The sequence below is a fragment of the Schistocerca cancellata genome, chromosome 1 (genome assembly GCF_023864275.1).
Source record: "Schistocerca cancellata isolate TAMUIC-IGC-003103 chromosome 1, iqSchCanc2.1, whole genome shotgun sequence".
Taxonomy (NCBI): Eukaryota; Metazoa; Arthropoda; class Insecta; order Orthoptera; family Acrididae; genus Schistocerca; species Schistocerca cancellata.
In genome coordinates, this window is record NC_064626.1 from 912114897 (window position 1) to 912134976 (window position 20080).

Sequence of the window (20080 nt, forward strand, 5' to 3'; positions counted from 1 at the left end):
TGAAGAAGAACTCCAGAATTTCCTCTCCAACCTCAACTGCTTTGGTTCCATCAGATTCACCTGGTCCTACTCCAAATCCCATGCCACTTTCCTTGACATTGACCTCCATCTGTCCAACGTCCAGCTTCACACATCCATCCACATCAAACCCACCAACAAGCAACAGTACCTCCATTATGACAGCTGCCACCCATTCCATATCAAACGGTCCCTTCCCTACAGCCTAGGCCTTCGTGGCAAACAAATCTGCTCCAGTCCTGAATCCCTGAACCATTACACCAACAACCTGAAAACAGCTTTCGCATCCCGCAACTACCCTCCTGACCTGGTACAGAAGCAAATAACCAGAGCCACTTCCTCATCCCCTCAAACCCAGAACCTCTCACAGAAGAACCCCAAAAGTGCCCCCCTTGTGACAGGATACTTCCCGGGACTGGATCAGACTCTGAATGTGGCTCTCCAGCAGGGATACGACTTCCTCAAATCCTGCCCCGAAATGAGATCCATCCTTCATGAAATCCTCCCCAGTCCACTAAGAGTGTCTTTCCGCCGTCCACCTAACCTTCGTAACCTCTTGGTTCATTCCTATGAAATCCCCAAACCACCTTCCCTACCCTCTGGCTCCTACCCTTGTAACTGCCCCTGGTGTAAAACCTGTCCCATGCACCCTCCCACCACCACCTACTCCAGTCCTGTAACCTGGAAGGTGTACACGATCAAAGGCAGAGCCACGAGTGAAGGCACTCGCGTGATTTACCAACTGACCTGCCTACACTGTGACGCTTTCTATGTGGGAATGACCAGCAACAAACTGTCCATTTGCATGAATGGACACAGGCAGACAGTGTTTGTTGGTAATGAGGATCACCCTGTGGCTAAACATGCCTTGGTGCACGGCCAGCACATCTTGGCACAGTGTTACACCGTCCGGGTTATCTGGATACTTCCCACTAACACCAACCTATCCGAACTCCGAAGATGGGAACTTGTCCTTCAATATATCCCCTCTTCCCATTATCCACCAGGCCTCAATCTCCGCTAATTTTAAGTTGCCGCCACTCATACCTCACCTGCCATTCAACAACATCTTTGCCTCTACACTTCCGCCTCGACTGACATCTCTGCCCAAACTCTTTGTCTTTAAATATGTATGCTTGTGTCTGTATATGTGTGGATGGATATGTGTGTGTGTGCGAATGTATACCTGTCCTTTTTTCCCCCTAAGGTAAGTCTTTCCACTCCCGGGATTGGAATGACTCCTTACCCTCTCCCTTAAAACCCACATCCTTTCATCTTTCCCTCTCCTTCCCTCTTTCCTGACGAAGCAACCAGGGGTTGCGAAAGCTCGAAATTTTGTGTGTGTGTTTGTGTGTTTTTTATTGTGCCTATCTACCAGCGCTTTCCCATTTGGTAAGTCATGGAATCTTTGTTTTTAATATATTTTTCCCATGTGGAATGTTTCTTCCAATTATATATATATATATATATATATATATATATATATATATATATATATATATATATATATATATATATATATATATATATATATCTGTGTGTGTGGGTGTGTTGTCAATTTCTGATGAAGGTCTTGCTGGCCGAAAGCTTGTTTGTGACAGTCTGTTTAGTGCAGGGCTTAACAACTGGCCGGTTTTGAGCGTGAGTACTCGCGTCTGCTCAGGCACATGCTCGCGAGCAGGTGCAAGGTTGCGGAGTAGGGAGGGAGGGGAGGGAGGGGAAATGCGCGCGCACGTATGAATAGGACCGCAGCGTGCCTATTGAATTCGCGCCGACTGTGTAATGTTAAAAGTACTACGAACAGCTCTAACAGTCACTTCGCTGGTTAAGAATCATGTCAAGTCGCCGTTGTGTAACCCCGACCATGCTTTCGCAGTTCTACCCCCATTGGGAGGAATTGTATCTGTTTACAGAAAAAGATGGTGTTGCAAAATGTTTAGTATGTCACAAAATGCTGAATTCTTTTAGGAAATTTAATTTGCAGCGACATTATATGTCGTACCACGCGAAAGACTACGGAAGTTGAAAATGTGATGGACCAGATCGTGCACAGGAAGTTATTAAACTTAAAAGGAAGCTATCCGAAGAAGATCTGGATGAGGAAGAAAAATCAACTGAGGCAGCTCTCAGAGTGAGCTACCAAATTGCTTTGTTTTTAGCAAAATCCCTGCGCCCCTTCACTGATGGCGATTTAATAAAAGATGTTTGTTAGTTGCAGCGCAACATTTGTGTCCATCTCAAGTTGAACAGTTTCCGATTGTGCCATTATCTGTCATGACCATTATGTGTCGCATACAGGACATGGCAGACGACGTCCAGAGCCAGCTTGCAAATATCTATAAAAATTTTATGGCGTATTCTCTAGCTCTGGACGAAAGTGTTGATATCACTGGAACAGCGCAGCTTTCCATATTTATTAGAGGTGTTAATAGAGATCTTCAGGTGAGGAAGGAGCTCCTCGATGTAGTAGCCATGAAGAACACTACAACCAGAGGTGATATTTTAAGTAGTGTTGAAGAAAGTGTTGAAAATATAGGATTGTTGTGGAATTCTTTAGTTTCAGTGTCTACAGACGGTGCACCAGCGATGACAGGGAAAAAATTAGGTTTCGTTGCGCTGTTGAAGGAGAAAATGAGAAAACTGACCGTGCCGAATGAAATAAGGGGCGTTCACTGTGTGATCCACCAGGAAAACGTATGTGCAAAGAGTATCACTCTAAAAAATGTGATGAGTGTTGTTGTTCGTACAATGAATTATATAAGGAAGCATGGGCTACAACACAGACAATTTAAAAGCTTTCTTGAGGATGTAGAAAGCCAGTACGGTAGCCTGCCTTATTACAGCAAGGTCCGCTGGCTTAGTCGTGGCGAATTATTAAATTGAATTTTTGCCTATTAGATGAGATAAATATGTTCATGGAAATAAATAACATGTGTGTTCCTGAATTGAAAGAGCCTTCATGGAAATGTGATCTTGCATTCTAAGCAGATTTAACTAGCCATCTGAATGCTTTGAACGTTTCACTACAAGGTAAAGATCTGCTAATTACTCATTTCATAGATCGAATACGAGCTTTTAAAATGAAATTGACACTTTGGGTGAGTCAGCTGGAAACAGGAAATCTAGCTCATTTTCCCAAATTATCATCCATGCAAGATGTTCACAAAGACTGTGAACGTTATTCACATAGTTTAGTTGCCCTTAAGGAAGAATCTGATCAACGCTTTCAAGATCTGACAGCACTAGACAGTGATTCTGATCTGTTCTCCTCTCCATATTCAGCGAATATTGAAGAGATTCGTCCTGAGCTGCAACTAGAAATTATTGACCTGCAGTGTGACAGAGAATACAGAGACAAATTTCAGAACAAGAAAAACATTTTGGAATTTTACAGACACTTCCCTCAGGATAGATTTCCTCATTTGCACAAGCTGGAAGCTACAATAATGTCAATGTTCGGTTCCATGTATGTTTGTGAATACCTGTTCTCTGCAATGAAATGTAACAAGACGCGCATGAGAAACGCATTGTCTGATCGAAATTTAAACTGCACGCTGCAATTACTCCAAACATAAATACAATTGTAAAGGGCAAAAAGTACAAGATAACAGAGAATCCCACCTTTTATTGTGTAACAGTTCACAAATTAACACGAATGTAGAGGCATACACTAAGCTAATAAAATTATGTGGCACGTGTACATTCTCCTGTATTTGTTTCATTTGTCACAGTAATATTTCGTGAGTGATATCCCTGCAGGTGGCCGCGGATTTACATTGACTGGCGGCAGCTGTTGTGTGCCCCATGTGACTCTCCCCACTCTCCGCTCTGGTCCGGTAGTGGGGGTAGCGTGCTCGCGCTGCTCCGTGCTCGCGCCTTGCTGCTCACAGCTTGCTCCGCGAGCACGTGTGTTGTGAAGCCCTGGTTTAGTGTCCTATCTACAAGTCAGCTTCTCCACTATATGGTGGGTAGCAACTTTCCTTTTCACTATATTGTTATATTCCATTCTGGATTTTCCACTGTCAAAAATTATAAACATACACTCCTGGAAATTGAAATAAGAACACCGTGAATTCATTGTCCCAGGAAGAGGAAACTTTATTGACACATTCCTGGGGTCAGATACATCACATGATCACACTGACAGAACCACAGGCACATAGACACAGGCAACAGAGCATGCACAATGTCGGCACTAGTACAGTGTATATCCACCTTTCGCAGCAATGCAGGCTGCTATTCTCCCATGGAGACGATCGTAGAGATGCTGGATGTAGTCCTGTGGAACGGCTTGCCATGCCATTTCCACCTGGCGCCTCAGTTGGACCAGCGTTCGTGCTGGACGTGCAGACCGTGTGAGACGACGCTTCATCCAGTCCCAAACATGATCAATGGGGGACAGATCCGGAGATCTTGCTGGCCAGGGTAGTTGACTTACACCTTCTAGAGCACGTTGGGTGGCACGGGATACATGCGGTCGTGCATTGTCCTGTTGGAACAGCAAGTTCCCTTGCCGGTCTAGGAATGGTAGAACGATGGGTTCGATGACGGTTTGGATGTACCGTGCACTATTCAGTGTCCCCTCGACGATCACCAGTGGTGTACGGCCAGTGTAAGAGATCGCTCCCCACACCATGATGCCGGGTGTTGGCCCTGTGTGCCTCGGTCGTATGCAGTCCTGGTTGTGGCGCTCACCTGCACGGCGCCAAACACGCATACGACCATCATTGGCACCAAGGCAGAAGCGACTCTCATCGCTGAAGACGACACGTCTCCATTCGTCCCTCCATTCACGCCTGTCGCGACACCACTGGAGGCGGGCTGCACGATGTTGGGGCGTGAGCGGAAGACGGCCTAACGGTGTGCGGGACCGTAGCCCAGCTTCATGGAGATGGTTGCGAATGGTCCTCGCCGATACCCCAGGAGCAACAGTGTCCCTAATTTGCTGGGAAGTGGCAGTGCGGTCCCCTACGGCACTGCATAGGATCCTACGGTCTTGGCGTGCATCCGTGCGTCGCTGCGGTCCGGTCCCAGGTCGACGGGCACGTGCACCTTCCGCCGACCACTGGCGACAACATCGATGTACTGTGGAGACCTCACGCCCCACGTGTTGAGCAATTCGGCGGTACATCCACCCAGCCTCCCGCATGCCCACTATACGCCCTCGCTCAAAGTCTGTCAACTGCATATACGGTTCACGTCCACGCTGTCGCGGCATGCTACCAGTGTTAAAGACTGCGATGGAGCTCCGTATGCCACGGCAAACTGGCTGACACTGACGGCGGCGGTGCACAAATGCTGCGCAGCTAGCGCCATTCGACGGCCAACACCGCGGTTCTTGGTGTGTCCGCTGTGCCGTGCGTGTGATCATTGCTTGTACAGCCCTCTCGCAGTGTCTGGAGCAAGTATGGTGGGTCTGACACACCGGTGTCAATGTGTTCTTTTTTCCATTTCCAGGAGTGTATGATACTTCAAGAACCTTCCAGAAATGAAAAATACTATGTAACACACAACCGCTGAAGATCAGGTTTGAACTGTTGACCAACATCGTGCCGGCTGGCGATGCTAACCACTAAAATGGCTCTGAATGCACAACAGTTCATGGCAATAGTAATAACACATGAACAAAGACTCTTTCAGCCTGTCTGCATTATGTCCATGTGTAATCATGAGTAATGTAAGTTTCTATAGCCTATAGTGGCATTTAATTAGACTGTTTACAATTTAAAATAAAATTAAAGAATAGCTAGTGCACAAAAAAATCTATCTACTTTTCAGATCCTAAATGGGAGCAACTAATTAAAGTAGAAGAATATCTAAATTTAGGAACATGATATGTTCCAAAGGTTCAAGAATAAGAAAAGAGAATTTTCATCAGTGTTAGACAGTAAACAGGAGAAAATTGGCAGAAGAAAAGTTGTTAAACAGTAGTGTAACATTTTTCCAAACACTGAGTAGTTATAAAGACAAGGAACAGTGCATGACTGTAAACATCAATAAATAATGTACCATGTTTCAGTTTCCAGAGCACTGCTGATTGTGGAATGTTGGTAACTAATTATTCAGAAATAACAGCTAAGCCCAAAAAAATAACATTGTATGTGTTGAAACGAAACACAAACAATGGCAAACAAGTAATAAAGATAGAATGGCAGGAGTGAACGAACAGGAAATCAATAAAATGAAGGTGTACGAACAGGAAATTAATAAAATATACACTAAAAGCACATGAGCATCTCTAAGACATTTCCTTATGGAATGAAGAAATGACAGAGGGTATTTAACACAATGATTAAAAATGAATCATTGTGGAGAGAGTTGAAACTATATACAAAGCCTGAAAATGCTGGTTAAAATTCTAGATGGTCCACCAGCAAGTGTATACTTCACTAGTCTTCCTCTCACCACTCATCTTTCTGTAATCACTACGCTGATGAAACGGGAAGGATGAACAGTGATGTGAACATATGCAATGTTAAAGAGGTGTGACAATTCCAATGAGCATATTTCTTGCATTACTCAATGTACCATCATATCTGCACCAAGTACCCTCTCCAGTATGATAAAAATGAAATGAGCATGTGGTATTGTTGGCTGGGAGGCCCCATCCGGGGAAGTTTGGCCACCGAATACAATTCTTATCTCAGTCGATGCCACAATGGGTGACTTGTGTGCCAGTGATGAGGATGAAATGATGATGAGGGCAACACAACATCCAGACCATGAGTGGAGATAATCTACAACCTGGCCGGGAATCAAACCCGGGCCCTCTGCTTAGCAAACACGTAACCACTCAGCTAAGCAGGTAGACTCCAGTATGATCACAATGTCTGTCTCCAAAGGAACATATATGGGACTTGATGGATCAGCATTTTTGTTGGGCTTATATTACAGGCAACACCTTTAACAACAGAAGGGAAGTAGCACCAAATATTATCTTTCAAAATGACACTTCATATTTCAATGATAATTAAGTATTATTGTAGAACTTAGTATTAACTCACAGCTGACTGAGTCCAGGATTATAAGCAGATGTGCTTACAACACAGATAATATAAGAATAATTTATGTTGGACCCCATTTTGTGCTATTTCTTGTTTCCCACTAGTATATCCAAACTTTTAAAGAACAGTAAGAAGAAAATATTGAAAAATGCGACAAACCCTAGACAAACATTAAGATATAATTTAAATAGATGACTTTTGGAGAAATGTGGAAAGCGGGAGAAAATAAATTAGTAAAAATTAAAACTAGTGGTATGGCAACAAACAAGAATACAATGCAGAGTAAGGTTTACCCTTCACTGTTCAAAATCACTGTTTCTGGGAGAGTGACTCAGTTCGACCCAAGTATCACAGAATAAGTATCTCCCTCTGTACTGTTATGGACCCATGACACACCACGTTGTAGAATATTTGCATAACAATCTTTTTCTACTCATTGTGATAGCCAGGCACTGTTAATGCCATATAAAATTCTGTGTGAAACTTCTACTGAGATGACAGATCACATACACTCTCTTATAAGTTATCCTATGCTTTACTGTGTTCTCTTTACCAACAGTGGGGATGGACCACAAGAGATTGTCTGTATGCACAGAACATTACACAATATCATCAGTACAAGAGCAACCCCATAATATTAGAAGCTAAGTTTAGGGGGCAACCTGGTAACTGTATTATGGAAGTCATTATTAATCTAATTCATTTACTCTCATGTGAGGGTAGTTTGTAGGTAAAGGCTCCTCTCTTGTCACAATTATTCTTCAGTAAAAATAGTCTTCAGTTCTTGATTTCATTAAAGAAATATATATTAGGTCACATCCTTTTCACAGGCAATAGGTTAAGCATCTAAACTGCAAAAAATGATAGAACATGAAACTCTCAGTTCTATTGCATATCTACCTTTGGAGTGAACACATTGAGATGGAGACAATCTTCATCACCAACAATCCGTGACTGCTTTGGATTAGCTATGAAAACATACTGGATGCAAGGACTACCATAATTCTCTGCATCCCATACACCCATCCATGACTTCATTGGCTCTGGCTCCTGCAACCAAACGACAGATAGTACACATATATGCTCACATTTAGTGTTTCGTTTTGTAGATACAAACAGTGTGTGAAAATGAAAAATCTTTTTATGTTGTGCAGTGTACTCACGAAAGATATTTTTATTCTGAAACCTATAGGTAACTATTAATGAATGCCATAGGAGTTGTTCAAATTGGAATGAAAAGTCTTACTCATGTATTTTACTGAAGACAGTTAAGTTACACAGATGATATTCAGCTGAGAACAGCAATATCTCAGTACATACTATAGATATAAAAGTACTGAAATATTTCAGGCAAAACACAACATTAGCAAAAGTAATTATTGAAATATCAAACTGAGGGGATGTACTTAGTATATTAACTGAAACAGGAGAAAGGTAAATGAAATTTTCAATCTGCTAACATTCATACGAGAATAAAAAACTTGCAATGCTAGGTCATCTTTATTTTACACAATTTATCAATTCGTAGATTAGATTAGATTAGATTAGATTAGATTAATACTAGTTCCATGCATCATGAATACGATATTTCGTAATGATGTGGAACGAGTCAAATTTTCCAATACATGACATAATTAAGTTAATTTAACAACATACTTAAGTTAATATAACAACTTTTTCATTTTTTGTGTTTTTTTATTTTTATTTTTTTATTTTTTAATATAGTTTTTTTAAATTTATATCTAAAAATTCCTCTATGGAGTAGAAGGAGTTGTCATTCAGAAATTCTTTTAATTTCTTCTTAAATACTTGTTGGTTATCTGTCAGACTTTTGATACTATTTGGTAAGTGACCAAAGACTTTAGTGCCAGTATAATTCACCCCTTTCTGTGCCAAAGTTAGATTTAATCTTGAATAGTGAAGATCATCCTTCCTCCTAGTATTGAAGTTATGCACACTGCTATTACTTTTGAATTGGGTTTGGTTGTTAATAACAAATTTCATAAGAGAGTATATATACTGAGAAGCTACTGTGAATATCCCTAGATCCTTAAATAAATGTCTGCAGGATGATCTTGGGTGGACTCCAGGTATTATTCTGATTACATGCTTTTGTGCAATAAATACTTTATTCCTCAGTGATGAATTACCCCAAAATATGATGCCATATGAAATCAACGAGTGAAAATAGGCGTAGTAAGCTAATTTACTAAGATGTTTATCACCAAAATTTGCAATGACCCCTATTGCATAAGTAGCTGAACTCAAACATTTCAGCAGATCATCAATGTCTTTCTTCCAATTTAATCTCTCATCAATGGACACACCTAAAAATTTGGAATATTCTACCTTAGCTATATGCTTCTGATTAAGGTCTATATTTATTAGTGAGACTTCAAAATGCAATAGCCATGCCAGCAATTGTTACAAGAGATATTCGCTCAGGACCTGTAGGGAAGCAGCCTACCCACGCCGTATAAAATTCACATCAGTCTTTCCATTGTGTGCCAGCCTAGTCTGCTGTAACTAGCTCTGACGTCATAAATCTTGCGCAATACTTTAAAAATCAGGTAAATAACCTGAAACGTTTCTAGAATGTCAGGAGTAATACAAAATCAATATGTGTGGAATATCAGTTCAATAACTTTAACCATTTTCGAAATTTGGACGTTTTTCTGTAAAAATCATTGGCGCAACAGAAAAGAGCTAGAAACTTAAAAATTTATATTTGGATTCCTTTTGCATAATAATTTAGTAGAAACAGTATTCTGGATCTCACAAATTAAAAGTGTAGTTGAAATTCATGATTTTCTGGTTTTTGTCTTAAAAGTTAAGGAAGCAAGATGGATTAAGTAGGCGAATAAATAAGGCTAGGATGTTTAAATTTAAGTAGAAGGGAGATCCGCTATAATCACAAAGATGTGAGAAGTTTTAACAGAACAACTATAAAACTATAGCTATAGCATATCTCCAAAGATCAAGTTCAGAGCTCGTCTACTGCGTGTAGTGTAATTAAATTAATTCTCTCGCCCAAAATATTTGACTTAGCCACGTCAGACTTTTATTATGATTACTTACCTGTGTGCTGAATGCACATTTAAATTGAGAGCTTCATCGGCCATCAGCAAAGGAAGCGATGATTTATTCAATAACTTGAAGTGGTGCATAGCCCAGCGGCTAGTCGGTAGAGCGGAATTGATCAGGCGTTCCCTTAGCCGTCCGCACCGCGGCTTTATATATAAGAACGCTGCGCGACAGAAAGGCCCCAGTTCTCTCCAGATGTTGAATAGCACACCACCTGTGCCGGGAGTCGCGTCTCGTCGGTATCATTGCTATAAACATCCTCAGATACCGTAATAAGTTACTCGGGATACGCGTAACCATGAAATCGTTTTCGAGTGAAGTGTTAATTCTGGGATGACTTTAATGATCTATCTTCAGTTTGCGTATGTCGTATTTTCACGTGCTGCCGCGGGACAGACATTCTACCATTATATAGCGTGGCGTTTGATGAACATTATCATCAAATTATGGCGAGCATTCACTTAGACATTTAATTTGAACAGTTATAATTGCATCAGCGCATTAGACTCTGAACTGCTCTGGTAGTTGCATTGTGTGGATTCTTTTTGGTCTGTGACTTTCAGAATATAGTGAACCTTTTATAGAGAATCGTTTTTGATTATGAATCCCAGATAATCTCCTAATTCCTCAGAGCTATAAGCTGTAGCTATAAGTGTATTTCTCAGATGAAGTGGGCACTAGGAATTCTAATTACAGGCTTCACGTTTTGCTAATCACTTTCTGGTTGCCAATATTGTAGTTAGAGAGCCAGTGTTGAGAACGGCAAAAGACTGCATAAATAATAGGAACATTTTTATAACAATTAATTCCACCTGCCGCCCCACATATGGTTAATCGGCCGGGGAATGCATCTTTTCTACATTATATTCTACATTCATTTAACAAAAATTATTTCTACCCACCTCCCCACAGACCGTGGGTTTTTACTTTTCATATACGCTCCTATTTACAAATCTAGTTACTAGAAACAATTTTAGAATGCTGTACTGCAACTGTCCTAAGAGACAACTTTATTACACAAAGATAATCAAGTACATTACAGCTATATTACTTTATGACAATGCTTATGTGATATAGACCCACAAAGAAACACTTTAATTGAAAATATACATGCAATTATTAAAATTGTTATAAGTGATACAGTTCACAGTTGACTTCTGGTTCATAGTCTCCAGCAGACACAATTTTTGGTGACATGTCACCGTCACAAGGAGCATGGTTGACTTATCTCCCCTCCTCCCCTGCAGAGTGCACCGTATGTGGTCTATGGCAGTGGTCATGCATCAGTCGCTGAAAAGGAAGTAGTTTGGTGGCTGTCCCCAGCTGTGCCAGAGTGGATGTGGGTACACTGCCCACCTTTGCTGGCAGCTCATTGTGTTTTTTGAGTGTCTTCTCTTTAATTACACCTAATGCTGGTTCCAAAGCCTTGCTGAGAGTATAGCCATACTCCCAGTCGACAAAATAGTCCCTAGTGCAAGTTTTGACGACCTCTCTCACAACACAGCCCCAGTATTTCAACGTCAATGTCAAAATCCCGGTGCTTATATATTCATGGTATGAGTCTTAGAAAAAGAGTACTCTGTGACCACTGACTTTTTACGACACATTAATGGAGGGTCCATAGTTGTTCTTAGCAGTGATATTGTAGTGATTCGAGAATTTCTGTGTAAATTCTAGAACCACTCAGATTTCTACCGTCTCGAAACACACGATATTCTAGATAAGAGTGTGGGATGGTAAAATCCTACCTTCTGCACGTCACATGTTTGTGTGTGCAGGTTTAGAATTAGTCACGGGAAGAAAGTAGAGGCGGCAGTCGAACGGCACCGACGAGTACCTGTCGGACATTCCATAGATGTATTAGTGAGTGTGTAATGAAGAGCCATGGAGTTTACATGCCACTCTGTGCTTATTGTGCCATTGACTATTGTTAATTATAACAAGAACAGTTGAAAAGGTACTCTTGTACACTCTTGACTCGGCCTTATTAGAGGCAAGACGAATTTTCAGACTCTTTTTCTGAAAGTCATGGTGTCTAAGCAGACTTTCTTTTGAATGCAAAATAATTTTTGTTTCTAACGACTGTACGAGAGACTTGCTAGAAGTTCTATATTTTGTTGAAAGTGAGAATTTGTTATTGTGCTCGAAAGTCAAATACATCGTTGATTGCATGGCTACTTCCAGTAGAAAGAGGCTTGGAAGTTCCTGTACCTAGCGTTATTCGAAGGAGAAGAGTCAAGAGAGTTTCCAGCAGCTGGCTATCCAGTAAAGAAGAGTGGCTGCAAACCCCAAGTAAGTCATCTGGTAAAGAAGTGGAATGCGATTTGGGGAAATAAATCAGTATAACACAGACTCACTCGCACACTTTTAAAGTCGTCAAAACGTTAGAATATGTAAGCCCTTATGAAGCACCTTGGTCTTGTTTGGGTCAGCATTGATTTTCCTATGAATCATCATCTAGCAGCTCCACATTTTCTCACTGTAGTTCTTGTGGCTCAGCATAACAATAGCGTTGCCTTTGTCAGCAGGGAAGACAACAATGCCAGAGGAGTCTCTAAGGTCCCGAACAGTTGCCCTCTCACTATTGGTGGCGTCTGATGTTGCAGGTTTAGTTGTTGTCTGAGAAAGACAAACTTTGTGACATATTTCTTCAGGTGCTTCACGCAAAGTCACTTTACAACTCATTCTGCTCTGCTGATGTCCACAATCTGTATGAACGTATGAGTGGGCCCTACCACTACAACCAATGGAGACAAACGATGTTATGGAGAAAGGGAGATCCACAGCATTTTTCACTCTGCAGCAGCATGCTATTGGGAAAAACTGGGAGCATCCTGAAAAAGTATTGAACAAAAACTATCTTCTACCCAACAAACAGTACATGGGCATTACTGTGGAGCATCATATCTGATCATGGTTTATGGGAGGCAGGAGTATACTAGATTCTGTGTTAATGTGACTCAACTAACACAGACAAAAAATGCGGCCTGTTTGCCAGATTCGCTTAATGGAATACGACTGTAACAGGATTTTTGTACGAGTGTCAAAATACTGGTACAGTGTTGTCAGAACGACCATTGAAATGCTTTCCAGGGTCAATTTTATTAACTAGGACTGCCGCTGCAGTCTCTGAATTAATATTTCTCGAAAGAAAACAAACGTTATTTATCATGATTTTCCGAAAGATGAGCACTTGGAACGAGAGTGTATAGTTCGATGCAAATGTGCGGACAATATGAATGTGAAAACTGTAAGTGTGTTCAATTCATCTTCGGCTTGAAGACTGCGAACGAGGTTTGAGAAATGAACTTGTAGGGTTACCCTCAAGAAAGAAGTTGTACCCACAGCAATCCATAGTGTAAACATTTCAAATTGGCATGGGGGAGAAATTACAGAAAACAGGGATGTAACATTCAAAATAATTATAACTCAAGAAGATCCTTAAAATAAATTGATTGACATCAATTTAATCCTGTTTTCGCCGGCCGGAGTGGCTGAGCGGTTCTAGGCGCTACAGTCTGGAACCGCGCGACCGCTACGGTCGCAGGTTCGAATCCTGCCTTGGCCATGGATGTGTGTGGTGTCGTTAGGTTAGGTAGGTTTAAGTAGTTCTAAGTTCTAGGGGACTGATGACCTCAGAAGTTAATTCAATAGTGCTCAGAATTTGAACCATTTTGAACCAATCCTGTTCTGAATTACTCTCTAACATCGAATGACTCGTTATATTGTGTAGAAAATAAATAATGATGCCCAGGCTTATTCTCTTTTGCTCCACGATATTGTAGTGTGTTTAACATTAGTTGGGACTTTTGACATTTGGCTGGCCGGAGGGAGACGTAGCACCATTGCCCAGGTAAAATCGCCGGTCGGAGGAGCCGAGCAGTTCTAGGTGCTGCAGTCTGGAGCCATGCGACCGCTACGGTCGCAGGTTCGAATCCTGCCTCGGGCATGGATGTGTGTGATGTCCTTAGGTTAGTTAGGTTTAAGTAGTTCTAAGTTCTAGTGGACTGATGACTTCAGAAGTTAAGTCCCATAGTGCTCAGAGCCATTTGAGCCATTTTGAACCAGGTAAAATCAATGGCGAGCCGGCTTTTCTTACGACGCCGCCAGCGGTTCGGTTGGTAAAGTGACCCTGTTGTAACACCTCACTCACACCATTAATAAACGGTACCACGTGGTGCCACACATTAGATGCTCTCGTTGTAAAATCGTATTGAAGTGCTCTGTGGTAGTTAAGTATTGTGAACAGTGCAGTACATATGAATACGAAATTTGCAATAAAAAATTCGTCCAAGAACGCGTTCACCGGCTGGAAAGATAACGTTCTGCTGCAAAATATTCTTCAGAATTCGACAATAGTAATGAAGAAAACGTCATGCCACTCTGTTGTGATGCATAAAGCCCCAACAGTGCAGTGGCAGAAAACGGATATTATTTCTGGATACAAAGAAATGTGCCATGAGATAAAGTTGTCAGGGTGCACTCAGCCTCGTGATGCCAATTGAGGAGCTACTCGACCGAATAGTAGCGGCTTTCGGTCAAGACTACCATCTTACGACTGGGAGTGCGGTATGATGACCCTATGCCCCTCCTATCCGCATCCTCCACTGATCATGACACGGCGGTCGGATGATCCTGGTATGCCACTCGTGCTCTGAAGACCGAGTGTTTTTTTTTTTGTTTTTGTTTTTTTTTTTTTTAGCATGTAAAAGGCGAAATTAATGGAACTTGTAGCGCTGTACAAGCCAAAACTTCATGGCTCTGAGCACTATGGGACTCAACATCTTAGGTCATAAGTCCCCTAGAACTTAGAACTACTTAAACCTAACTAACCTAAGGACATCACACACACCCATGCCCGAGGCAGGATTCGAACCTGCGACCGTAGCAGTCCCGCGCCAAAACTTCATGCTACCAGCCTTGCAAACTAGTTAACAGTAAAGGGAATAGTTAAATCAGGCTTACTCCATATCCTGTTCATTTTAACCTGACAGAGTATATGAGCCTAGGTGAAAAGTAATGTTGAAATGTTGACAAAAGAAGCCACTGCAAATGTTACACAACAGGAATGGTCTTGAGTTGTCAGATATACCGAGAAGGTAGTTGAAGAGGCATTGATTCATGAACTAACTGTGGCGCGCTTTGGGGAATAAGTAGCTTCTCTTGTTGCCATGTTGAAATATGCTTCTTTTGTCAAAACACAGCGGAGTATATTACTCGCGCAAACAAAGTTTTGACACTCGGCGCAGTGACTGACAGGAGCTACTGCTACCATTCTACTGTACTTGAAATTGCGACAATATCCTGAAGAAGCGTATTATTAAACTAACAACTCAGTGCAAGAGAAGTAAATATTTTATGAAACAGCCCATTCTCAGTATAAAAATAAACTTGTAACTTCATCACTTATATTGTTACAAATGCCACAGCAGTTCTCGTTTTACCAGCTATCGATGGCTCTCAATAATTACACTATTTAAATGAAAATATCTGTAGACGCATGAATATCGCAGTTGATATGGAAATTTCGTATATTAATCGTATGGCAAAACACTGTCATCTTTGCGCACTATCATTTGCCAAAATCTTGTTTCGATATCTACCATTTTGAGATGCGTCCTCGTAGAAATCGAAACAAGATTTTGGCAATGATAGTTCGCAAAGACGAGAGTGTTTTGTCACATGATTAATATGCGAAACTTCCATATCAATGGTGATATTAATACAAGGTGTAAAACTTTGCTTCCACTGTTTTTTCCCAACATTTGAGGCTTTAATGAAACAAATTGGTTACACATGTATCATTCAAAGTATTTTCCATTGCTGGCCACTACTTTTCCCATCTTTTGGTGGGCAGTGTACGAATCCCGCGTTGAAAAAATTGTTCATCTTTTGAAGCGATCCACGAATCGATCCAATTTGTGACTTCTTCATAAGATCAGAAGTGTTGGTCAACCAGGCCATGCGCCATTGATATTAACACCTGATTGTCAGAGGGAGCAATGTCTGGAGAATACGGCGGTGGGGTAGGACTTCCCATTTTAACATTTCCAAGTATGTTTTGACCTCTTTTGCAATGTGGGGTCAAGTGTTGTCGTGCTGCAAAATCATTTTATCTTGCCGCTCGCTGTATTGCTGCCGTTTGTCTTTTAATGCTCTGCTCAGACACATTAATTGCGTTTGATAACGAGCACCTGTGATTGTTTCACTTGGTTTTAACACCTCATAGTACACGACCCCGAGCTGGTCCCACCAAATGCAGAGCATGATCTTGGAGCTATGATTATTCGGTTTGGCCATCGACGTGAAAGCATGGCCGGGATATCCACATGATTTTTTGCGTTTAGGGTTATCGTAATGAAGCCATTTTTCGTCCCCGGTCACAATGTAATGCAGAAATCCCTTCCGTTTTTGCCTCTGAAGCAACTGTTCACAAACACACAAATGCTGTTCAACGTCTCTTGGTTTCATTTCACATGGGACCCAAGTTCCTTCTTTCTGAATCATGCCCATAGCCTTGAGACGTTTTGAAATGGCTTTCTGGGTCGCTCCCCCTAATCATGCCAATTCTTCTTGAGTTTAATGTGAGTCTTCACTCAACAACGTCTCCAATTCTGCATCTTCGAAAACATTCTCTCTTCCACCACTATGCCAGTCTACGACGTTAAAATCACCATTCTTGAAACGTTGAAACCACTCACGACACGTTCCTTCCCTAATACCATCCTTACCATACGTACGTGAGAGCATTCAATGAGACTCAGCCGCTGTTTTCTTCATATTGAAACAAAACAGTAGCGCCTCCCGCAAATGACGAGAATTATTCTCGTAAACTGACTTTTTCAATCAAGAACAACTTTATGATGCAGACACAAATCGACTAATATTTGAATGAGGTTATGTTGACTAAGGTCCAAGCTAACTGCCTGACGTCCGCGATCTGTTTCTTTCGACCGCTACTTACCGTTGTCCCCACCTACCGGCAAACGGCGGAAGCAAAGTTGTACACCTTTTATATATAGCAATGTATATAATTCATATGAAATATGAATATTTCAATCTAGTTTTTTCACTGATGCATGGGTTCGTGACTGTACATCCTATTTTCTCGAGTTTGGAAACAGACAGCGAAATCCTTCCAAGTTTAAAGAATAATTCAATATATTATTTACATTTACTCAGCAACATGTAATCTAACACGCACAAAACACAAATTTATATCGATACCTATTTTTCACTGCAATCTACGAATTCCTTGCAGTAGTTTACCTACTACCGAAGTATCACAATAACTATGACCATTAACGAAACGAGAGGCGATTCAGCATGAAGCTGACGAGTTAACCGTTAAGATGTGTGAGAATTAGAGTTTATTACAGAAAAGTTTCTTTAAAATCGTTTGAGAAAGATCGCAGATCGGAGCAAAGAGTTGTCAAAATGTTTTACACCGTGGAATATACGGTGTCTTTTAAACGAAAACAAAAGGGTAAAACGGAATTCAGAAGACATCGCCCATGCAGTGACTTTAAGAGCTCTCTCGCCAAAAGCACAATTAGGCCTATGCATATTTGCGAAAATGCCTTTGCCGCGCAGGGCAACATTTCAGAAATGGATGAAGGAATTAAAATGTAGACCAGGTATTCTCGAAGATATCCTGTGTTTATTGAAGGGCTAAGTCAAACACTTCTACTAACCAAAAGAGACTAGTAGTTTTGACATTTGACGAAATGAATGTTGATGGTAGCATATGGTATGTTGGAGGACAAGTAGTCGGTCCACATTCAGATGTTCAATTTTACATGATTCATGGGTTGTGTAGGCAGGGGCATCGATCACTTTATTAGGATTTCGACACAGTTATTACTAGTAGTGGGCTGCAGAGCATCATTAAGATACTTGAGGAAATGGAAATATATGTTGTAGCTGTGATACGGATGAAAAAAATAAATAAAAGTATGGAAGGAATTGTCTGTCAGTACAGGTAGAACATATTTCGTAAATCCAGCAGGAACAATTTTATTGACAGAGGAATTACGCTTCCTAATGGGTCCAAAATAAATAAGGTAGCTTTACAGGAATTTTTTAAACCTCAACCCACCGTGTTACTGAAGTTCACTTACATTTAAGTGGACAAACAAGGCAGAATGCAAGGATGGCAGCATGCCTATTTTCACGACAAATAGCTGAGGCCTTGAAATATGTTCTTCACAAATATATTGAAAGTGATTCTACTGAACTCGTTAATGACATCTTCGATGGCCTGCACTCTAGAATTCAAAAACATGACTGTTCATCTCTGCATAGGGGATGTGGAATGAATCTCACAATTGTGGAGAATACCCTAAAGAAATTCCTAGACTTTTGTTCAAGAATGTGAGTTGGCGACAGAGAAAGATTGTTGCCTTTCCAAAAAGGTTCTATCACATTAGTAAAATCCCTCTTTGGTCTTTTTGAAAGCGTAAAAAGTATGAAAGTCCAGATTAAATCAAGATTGGGCGGAAAATTTCTTTCTAGGGTACAACGATTAGATATATTTTACAATAACCCTATGCCATTCGAAGTAATTATTACCGTGCGTCTTCTTATATTGATGGGTAATGCAAGTGATATTTCTTTCTCAGGAAACACATCAGTCACTAAAAAATTAAACGCAGTCTTCACAGTGTGAAATCGACTCAGTTTCTGTGTCCCTAAGTTTCATTATCAGTGACCTGTGTGTAAATGTTGTTGATGTATAGCCAGAATGAGAAATCTCAGAATCTATGAATTTCGAAGGAAATTTATTAACGGATGTGGTATAAATGTGCGATGAGTCTGTAGTCCCAGATGTGGTGAAATACATTGCAGGTTGTAAGTGCCAAAACATTGATAAATCGTTAGGTTTTCCAGTAGGAAAAATTGAAGTAGGAGAGCATTATGCAGACTGGATATCAATTATATCTCATGGTGGTCTCTACTCTCAAACGCCAGCATGGACAAAGTATTGAAGTTTGAAAAAGAATTTGTTACTTTTCATGGAAATGGAGTGTGCGAACAAAAAAAAAATGTCGTAATGTCTCTGTGCTGTATTTTTAAACATGCATGCATGTCCAAAGGAATTTTGTTGCCATTTCATTCTACAGTTGATGGTTGTCCATATTCGCAATTGTGAATACACTGCCTGTTCGTTTGGAAATGCATGCATGTCCAGAGGAACTCTGCATCATAATTCAGAATAACACAGGCACTGCAATATTGTAAAAACATTAAGACTGAAGCCACTACCAAAGCCTTTATCGACACATGCATTCTGTACTTTGGTTGTCCCACATCCATAATGATCGATGTATTATAATAATAAAAATATATAATTAAAAGGAAAAATTAAAGGAATTGATTGATAATTGTCCTTTCGTTTGCAATGAAAAGAGAGTATTAGTACATCATATTATTATGAAATGTTCTGCGTGTATGAAATTGCGCTATGTTCATTTATTTTACCTTGCGTTGTTTCTTTTTCTGTGTTCATCACTATACATATTTTAATTATATTTGTCGCTTCTGAAAGCTTGTTTTTCTGTTAACTTTATGAAAATATGACCGTGGATTTCTTTCCCTCCATTTTAATTGTAGATGCAGGCAGCCGACTCCAGGGAACACCAGGTCCTCTCAAGATGATGTAAACATGACGGAATTCTTCTTAACTTGGCTCTATTTCACTTTAATAAAAATACTTAATACTGTTATTAAGTCTTCTCTTATTCAGAAACATATGACACATAACTCTCGTAGTGTGTCATACTCCCAGCAATACATCTTACCCAAACTTCTACATACGAGAGAGTGAAACAAAATCATGTACAAAAAAAGTGAACGACGTTTTATGCGCTTCACTACGCATTCATAATTAATGTCTTTGGCAACGCTTATATTCCGTCTTTGATTCTGTCGTTATCGCTGTTTCATTTTTTAATAAATTTTAACTTTATCATATC

At 40.6% G+C, this 20080-nt stretch overlaps 1 protein-coding gene across 1 annotated transcript in view; it reads right to left on the reverse strand.

Moving 5' to 3' along the window:
* The window catches only part of LOC126191255 (venom carboxylesterase-6-like), a 201908-nt gene that overhangs the window by 138280 nt on the left and 43548 nt on the right, over nucleotides 1-20080 (reverse strand). The window contains exon 2 of the mRNA XM_049932068.1: nucleotides 7923-8072. Coding sequence (XP_049788025.1) covers nucleotides 7923-8072 — 150 coding nt within the window. The remainder of the gene's footprint in view (nucleotides 1-7922; nucleotides 8073-20080) is intronic.